This window comes from Dermacentor andersoni, chromosome 7 (genome assembly GCF_023375885.2).
Source record: "Dermacentor andersoni chromosome 7, qqDerAnde1_hic_scaffold, whole genome shotgun sequence".
Taxonomy (NCBI): domain Eukaryota; kingdom Metazoa; phylum Arthropoda; class Arachnida; order Ixodida; family Ixodidae; genus Dermacentor; species Dermacentor andersoni.
In genome coordinates this window covers 157586528-157594952 of record NC_092820.1, presented here as the reverse complement: position 1 = coordinate 157594952, position 8425 = coordinate 157586528, and the positions used below count along the sequence as shown (strand labels likewise).

The following is an 8425-nucleotide window of genomic DNA, read 5'->3' as shown; positions in this document are numbered from 1 at the left end:
GTATACGACGCGATGAGGACGGAAGTGTGTGTGCTCAGGCGGAGGGCTTCCTGAGTGTGCACGTCTGCGCTGCATGGCTGCATGCAGCTACCTTGAGAATGCAGCCGGGCACATATAGCTCCATAAAGGGGCGGCCCCCTCGTCCACCCAGGCGGAGTGCTGGTCCCCCAGTGTGGACGGAGTCTTATTACAACAGCCGAGGCTCCAGGAGCGACAAAAAGGAAGGAAGACGAGAGAAAATAAAAGAAAATGTGATGAGTCTGGGGAAAAAAAAGCTGCGGGTGTGTATTAGAGCGTGTATAGCGGCAGCCTTCGCGTGGCGTGTGAGTGTATACTGCGGCAACAGCAGCAGCAGCAGCAGCAGCAGCAGTGACGTTGATGCGCCCCTTCGGCGGCGCTAATGAAGCTCCTTAACGAGCCCTGGTGGCGTATCTCGCCTCCCCGGTGGGTGTGGTCGCAACACCGGGTTGTTCCTCCCGGGGCCGCTGCCACTCCCGCGCGCGGGAGAAGCGAGCTGCTGCTGTTTTGTAAGCGCGCGCCCCTGGGCAGCTGCCTTTGGCGCTGCCCTCGAGAATAGCGCGGTTCCTGCCCGCGCGGGGGCGATACGTTCGCGTCTCTTCGTTTTTCGGCCCGGTTGTGAGAAAACAAAAAACAAGAAAGCGAAGCGCCAAGTGGCCGCACTCCTACGGGACTGCACTGTTTGTCGCTCGCCTTCCAGTTGTCGCTGTATGTCGGCGTCGTCGATGACTCGTTGCGTGCGAAGCCAGATCGACCGGTGAGGACGAGCGGACTGGTATGCAGAGGGTGTGCCACCTGACGTTAGAGCCAAACTGTTCAAGAAAAAAAAAGTAAAAACACATTGCACGATGCGATCTCAAGACCTACGGTGTTCAGTCGTCAGACCACTGACGACCAAACATCGTAGGCTTTATAATTGTATCTCGCGTTGATTTCTTTTAATCCTTTCGTTTTCGTTTCGCAAATTGGCTAAAGTTTGCTTGGACACCCGTATACTAAGCCGGAACACAAGAAACAGAACGCTTTGCTCCCCAAGTGTTGTGTATTGTTTCCTGTCTACGCGTATAGATAAGTTGCGGCCATTTCACGTTATACTGATACGCAGACGTGCAAACACGTCTGCATAGGAACGAAATGTATAGGACAACGCAACCTGTGTCCGTGGTTCTGGGAACTTAATTCCCACCTTCGTTTCAGTGACAGGGTATCTTCCGGATGAATACCGAGGATCGAATTGATTCCCCATAACCAACTTGCTCAATCTAATTCCGTGCGCCGTCGTGTTCCGTTTATTGTGTCGGTTTCAACGAAGTTCGTTGATTCACGAAAGAAGAACGCGTATACGTTCTTCCTTCGTGAATCAGCGAACTTCGTTGAAAAGTGCCGTTAGTCGATCCCGGTCGAAATGTCAAGGCCTATAACGTTCTCGAGGCTGTGTCACGTGCGTAAGCAGCCCCCCTTTCGACCGCTGTATACTTATATATACGACCGAAGACTGCGAACTCGTTTATTGACTCCTACAGCGTCGCAGCCGGCTACGCGCGCGTGCGTGCCGCAGTGTTCGCGTCACGGAAGTCGTCGGTCGCGTGCCTGCCGCCCATATACACAGCTATATGAGGGGAGTGGGGGCGAAAAGCCGCGTACACGGGCGACGATTAATCACCGACTCTCGCAGCCAGCCAGCCAGCCAGCCAGCCAGCCAGCCAGCCAGCTCGATCCACGGGCTCTCGTATATGGACCGCGCCGCAGAGCCGAACGCCAACTGCCTCTATAACCGCGGCCCAGAACTGATCCAGCGGCGGCGTGCGGCACGGGCATGCATGCTACAGCCGGCGAGCGAGCGCTCTTATTAATCAGGGCGCCCATTGTTTTCGGCTCCTCCGACGCCCGCGGGCTTTTTTTTTCCAAGCCCCGGGTTCGGCTCGCGGTTTAGGCGCGAACTTTGCCGTGGCTGCTGCCTCTTTGTGCGAAAACAAAACAAAAAAGTGTCCAGGCCGCTCGCGCAGAGTTGACGCCGTCGCGCTAGTCGTGCCCGACCAGGTGACGCCCCCGCATGGGTACGCTGGGAGAGGGAATTGTTCCGCGACGCCTGCTGGCGAGTTTTCGAGAGTGTATAGTGTCACAGCCGGTCTTTTTCACTCTTTCTCTGGATCCGCGGCTTGTTGGTTATAGAGACCGCGCGAGGCACGTTAGCTTTCCGGCAATGCCGTGACGTTCGCTGAACATAGTAGCGCACGATGTACGCGCTATACGAACTGTGAGTACAGTGCGGATCAACGAACATTCTAGACGGCGTCGAGTGCTAAAAGTCAAAGGTGAAGCGATGTGCATGTGATAACGGGGAAGCGGCAATTTTATTAGGAACAACTTCTTTATCATGGTACGCGCATATCGCACAATCAGATGAGGGTGTGAGATCAGAACTTCGACATTGTGCGTAGTGTCTGGAGCCGATTGAAGCGGAGTTACTGATGAATCAGCGCCCACGTAAGGCAATGTAATGCAAATGTAACTGCAAGGCAAATGTAAGGCAAGAACGTATCCGCATAGGGAAATCAATTTCCACTTTGGCTAGCCGCTTGGCATGACGCGTCCGCGTCGAATTGGTGGTCGTACGCCGCCGCCGCCACACGGCTTAATTTCTGGCTCAGTGACCGGTGCTATGGAATGGCTTCAAAATACCACGCCCGGTATAATGACTGAAGTCGTGTTCCGCAGAGCGTCGAGTGCTCGATCCGGCGAAAGCCGTCTCGGTGGTCTTCGTTCGAATGCAGCCCACCTATAATATACCCAGCCGTATACTTCACTCCGACTGTAACCATTGCCTTTCCTTTTTACAAACGGTTCAAGCCAATACGGACGACCGAGGTATAATGGGGTGTTTTATATAAGTTACTTACAGCAGTTACCTGACAGAGCACCAGTTGCGGTGGCTCAGCGGCTGTGCGCATGCGTTGTGCTGACGTCCACAAGGTGGTGGTTTCAAAACCCGCCGCCCCGCACCAAAGGCGAGGCTCATAACATCCATCCACATCCATCCATCGATTCATCTCTATGGAGATGAATGGATGAATGGAGATGAAAAACTGGACGATCGCCTCTTCACAGAAGAGAAAGTTCTAGGACACTGGTCCAGACGGGTTTCGGCACTCAAGGCCTTAAGGGCTTTGCTCAAGTTCTTAAGGACATGTGAATTGTGCGAACGCCTTTGACTATTGTTGCGCGTAACATCGCGTTACTGTGTGCATTTTTCTTGTTTTTTTTTCTTCTCTCTTCCTTCTCCTTTTATTCCCTTTACCCCTTTCCCCAGCACAGGGTAGCCAGCCGGTATTTACACTGGCTAACCTCCCTGTCTTTCCTTCCCTTTTGTCTCTCTCGCTATGGAGAGGCGAAACGCAAGAATGCTCGCGGGTACTGATATTTCGGGGCACCTTATAGAAACCCAGGTGGCCGAAGTTAGCCAACCCCCCGAGCGCTCAATTCTGCTGCAATCCTCGTAATCTAACTGTGCAGTTTCGAGATGTTAATAAATACCCCCACCCCCGACCTCCACCCTTAAAAAATTAATTCAATTTTGACTTCTTCAAGCGCTAAATATACGGTCCCGTCGGCCATCTCGACACTGCTTGCCTCCCGAGCGTGATTGACGGAATGCGCGAATCACAACATTGACAACGTCACAACATTGTGATTGGGCGTTGATAGTGCGTGTAACCAGCGGTGGTACAGACTGCAAAAAATGACAAACGATGGTTGCGCGGCAGGGGGCATTTTGAAGCGTCGATGCTGGGCGGGGTGTGTAAGCGCACTGTTTACTGTGCAATTGGTTTATATATTGTTGATGCACATTTGCGTGATGCGTTGTAAGCGTGGCTGGAGGAATTAAATGCAAACGTGCGTTGGAAGTTGGAGATATAACTCCAGCAAACAGCTGTCACTGCGATTTCCCTTCGTTAAACCCCCACTGATCGTTTCTCCCCCTCTCTCTCTCTCTCTGTCTTCCCTGCAGACGGAGTTGTCGCAGAACCTGCAGGCGCTCTCGGAGAAGGCCAAGACCGCCACCGAGTTCATCCAGGGGCTCAAGGGCATGTCCGAGCGAGTGCACGTGAGTGCATCGGGGGTTTCCCGAGATCTTATTTTATCATTATTGTTATTTATTTATTTATTTATTTGTTTATCTATTTATTTATTTATTGGATGATCGCAGCGCCAGAGTTCCCTTTATTGGTTTTAGTGAGAAGCGCTGTGTACGCGGCGGGCCTGTCCAGCGAGGCGAGTCGATGCTGTCACGCGGTTTCCAGAGTTTTCTGCCAAAATTTACTACGGCAATTCAGTTCCCCGGAAGCCCACGAGGAAGAGGAAGGTTCATGAAAGAAAGTACTACTTGTCATTCACCCGTCTGTCGTAGCACGAAGCTACGACGGAAACCCGTATTTCAGGTGGGCTAGCTGGGGCATCGAACCCGGGACCAACGCCTTTCCTGGACGAATGTTATCTTTAACAGCGCAGCATTCGGTCAGAGATAACGGCGGGGACTTTCGTTGTAACTTTGTGCTACAGTCAGTGCTATGCCAATTTGTGACATTCAAAAGTTGCTATAGGAACTCTAGCGCAAGTGTATATATATATATATATATATATATATATATATATATATATATATATATATATATATATATAGCTCTGCCGTGTTCAGACAATTACGCGTGCTTTGGAAATTAAGTAAGATATGACGCGCACTGAATAATGTCGCAATAACTTCTGTCAGCCACAAAGCACGAACACATAAAGAAAGATCCACGTACCAAAATATTATTCCAACAGCAGCTGAAGGATTGCAGTCCCCAGAGTGTTCCCTCTATAGTGATTCTCATAGGAAACTCTGTGGGCCGGTGTTCTTCCGTTTAATAGCCCAGTCTGGCAACACTGCCGTGTTTTTGCGTGCTCGGCGTGGCTGGCAGCCGGTCTTCGCGAGGAAAAGCCAACCGCGCTCGAGAGCGTCGTCGATTCTGGAGAACGCGCGCGCGGGCGCTCCCGTAATTGGGGCTGCAGATTACCGCCTCGCGCGTCAAACGAGCCGTGAAGCCTCCCCGGATATCTGGCCGCCGGCCTCTCTCAAACGGCGCTCCTGTACAGCTGAGCAGTGGTGATGGTGCTGCTCTGCCCTCTGTCTCTCTCTTTCTCTCTCTCTCTCTCTCTCTCTCTCTCTCTCTCTCTCTCTCTCTCTCTCTCTCCACGCCGCGCTGATCGTCTCGGGAAGAAGCTGCTCGGTCCAGGGCGCGTGCAAATCCCAGGAAAGTTCAGCTCCCGCTGTTCCCCATGAGAGTCGTGTGGCTTGCGCCGCTGCTATCGGAACGGTTGCGTTCCTCTTGCGTTGCCGCGACCTTGTCAGCGCCGACAAACACCCAGACTTCTTTCTTCCCCTTCCTCTTACCTTTTTTATGTATTAGCATCTGTTGTGTCAAAGTGGAAAAAAAAATTGTATGCATGTGAAGTGTGGGAAGTCGGTGACGTGACAGGAGTACAGAAGGGATGAGAGAGCTTGGAAGAGTTTATATATATATATATATATATATATATATGTATATATTGCAACTGGCGGTGGTCTGCTTGGAAGTTTGCGCATCATGTCACCGTGACGTCATGAATATTATGGCGTCTGCTCAGGTGTAGTTACCTAGTTAACTGTTTACCGGTAAAGATGGGCTACGTTGTATTCTGTGAGAGAGCCAAGGACTCGACTCGGCAAGTTTCTAGAACTTTTGCGGTGCCACAACGGCCCAAGTACGATTATAGTACATTGAAATCCGTGACGTCACAATGACGCGCCGGCGGCGTTGTTCCGGCGCTGCTTCAGCGCGAATTAAAAAAAAAGAAATAACTTTCACCCCCATTTTATCTTCTAATAATAAACCTATTGCCGCGAAATTGACGAAAATATAGCTTCGAAGTCGCTGCGTTTTCGATCGCCAACTTTGCCTGCGGAATCCCGTGAAGGTGGCGCACCGGCAAGCAGTCTTCACAGCTTGCACTGAAGTGTAGAGGCATAGCCTCCTCAATGACGACAAAATGGAGGTCACTGGGAGCGCGCCACTTTCCCAGTGGTAGGTCGCAGTTTAGGGGGTGCATAGTTAGGGGTCACGTCGACCATATTTTCTGGCACGTGATCGCACGTCATTCGGAAGGAAATGATCAGGCCAATCGGGCAGGGAGCGGCAGCAGCGCCCAGCTAAAGTTTTTTCCATGCTCTAGCAACAGCGGGGATTTTATGTGTGGGGAATTCGGTGCCGCCGCAGTGGACCAATGGCTCCCATGCATTGCGGGGCGACTTGGCAGGTATTGAAAAAAGTGTAGGAGGTTATAGCTGAGGCGAAGTTTGCTTTAACATTTTGCGAATGAAAGAGAGAGAGGGGGGGCAGTAGAAAGACAGGGATGTTAACCAGAGATTATCTCCGGTTGGCTACCCTGTACTGGGGGAGGGGCAAGGGGATGCGATGGGTGAGAGAGAGAAGGATAAGAAATGAAAAAGAAACCTAAACGCACACACACGCACGTACACGAACTGTTTCTGTGGACACTCACGCAGCCCGCAAAGGTGTTCCTAGTCTTATACAGTGTCACCGTACATTCCTATGTCACACTGTGTACAGTCACAATTTGTCACAAAGGGAGAGACTCAATTAACACAGCAAGCTGGGCGAGTTTGTGACTGAACACATTCCTAGGGTGGACTGAGTTCCATTTGGGATTTGCGTAGTATCAGTTCTGATCGAAAGAAGAAAAAGAAAGAGAGAGAAACGTGAGTCTGTAGCGGAGTGTACCCAAGAACGTTCATTCTCGGATGAAGCTTCTAAGTTGGTACTTGGAGCATATCCTTCCGGCCTTCTAAAGCTGTAGTAAACGCGCTTAGGCCTACACCTTGCTGGTGTTTCCTCGCGCTCGATCGCTCGAGACAGAGAGAGAGAGAGAGAGCGTATGCGTGCGCACATGCGTGCGTGTGTCATTAATAACTGCCGTATCTGTTAGCTCCGAATGTTGTCCTTGGCTGAATGGAACGCGTGCAGGAAGCAACAATAACGCCTAGTTTCGGCGCTAGGGCAGGTTAGCGGCCAGTGACGCAAACACGCGGCTATGTAACTTGTAAGTAAAGTAAGAATGCACAAAATGCGTTCTTTTGACCTTGGTTTTTTTTTTTTTTTCCCGCGTGTCAAGTCAGTCTGATACGACTTTCCCAGCCACGTGGTAGGGTATTCTGAAAACTAATCCGATAAAACAAAAACAAACAAAAACAACCCAAGCTTATTCGTCGCGCGGGATCACTGCAATGCATTAAACACTGATGACATCTGCTATCCGCCGAAAGACAGCGAGCTTTTGTTCTTGATCGAGGTCCGGCGCCATGCATATGGCGAAGTCCCGAGGTCATTAACCGTTCTATCAGTATTCAGCCGTAGATGTCCCCCTGTCACCAAGAGTATATAGCGCGGCGCTTTGCGAGTCTTAACGCGGCGCACAAGGTCGGCAGGATTCTTTGACTCGAGTTCGGTAATCCTCTTTCCTCGACGAAATTCGCGAGGAAGACACACCGGTGTCCTTCTCTTAACTTTACCAGATTTCACGTTACTGCGACTGGTCGACTATATCGTTCTATATGTATGTCAGGTACGGGTGTTAGTGTGGCTGTGTGTTCCGCGTTAATGAGGCTCCTGCAAATTTTTTAGAGTAAATAATAACACTTCAAGACGTAACTGTTTGAGATTGTCTTGCTTCTTCTTCCTCTATCTTTTTTTTTTTTTTTTTTTTTTTGCGCTACTTAAGCCATCAGCACCGTGTCGCTGCAGCTGCCAGCTGGGAAATGTAATTCAACATCGACTATATAGTTGGGCCCTTGAAAACGTCGAAGTATATAGGGGCGCCCGCTTCACATGGGGGGTCGAAGTAAGAAGTAGCGATCTACGCCTTGAGTGATATCTTCGAGCGATCCTGTTATTTCTCTAGGCCTTGGAATGAACGTATCAATATTGACCGTTCGCGGGATCGTTTTCCCATGACGGAGAAAGCTGAAGAGCCGCGCCGCCTATACTTGGGCAGTTCGCATCGACCTTTTCCATTGGGTCGCGCCCCAAATTTAGCGGCCCATAAAGCTTCAGTAACCCCCCCTCACCCCCCTTATAGGCCTGCAGCCCACTGGGGCTTCCTTCGTTTTGTCATTTGCGCTAATAATCGCGCAGTCTCGCATTTGCGCCATTTGGTTATCATAGAACCAGCAGACAGGGTTCTTCCAGATGAATTTGGCTCAATATACGTATATCTGGAATATACGTACGTATATACACGTATATGTACATACGTATATTGTCCGGGTACGTATATTATCGGGAATGATAAAATGCAGCGTTCATGAGTC

General features: G+C 50.6%; 1 protein-coding gene across 2 annotated transcripts in view; it reads left to right on the top strand.

Moving 5' to 3' along the window:
* The window catches only part of Trim9 (E3 ubiquitin-protein ligase Trim9), a 254382-nt gene that overhangs the window by 198627 nt on the left and 47330 nt on the right, over positions 1-8425 (top strand). For both annotated transcript variants that reach the window (XM_050180649.3, XM_055071931.2), the window contains exon 2: positions 4028-4123. In XM_050180649.3, coding sequence (XP_050036606.1) covers positions 4028-4123 — 96 coding nt within the window. The remainder of the gene's footprint in view (positions 1-4027; positions 4124-8425) is intronic.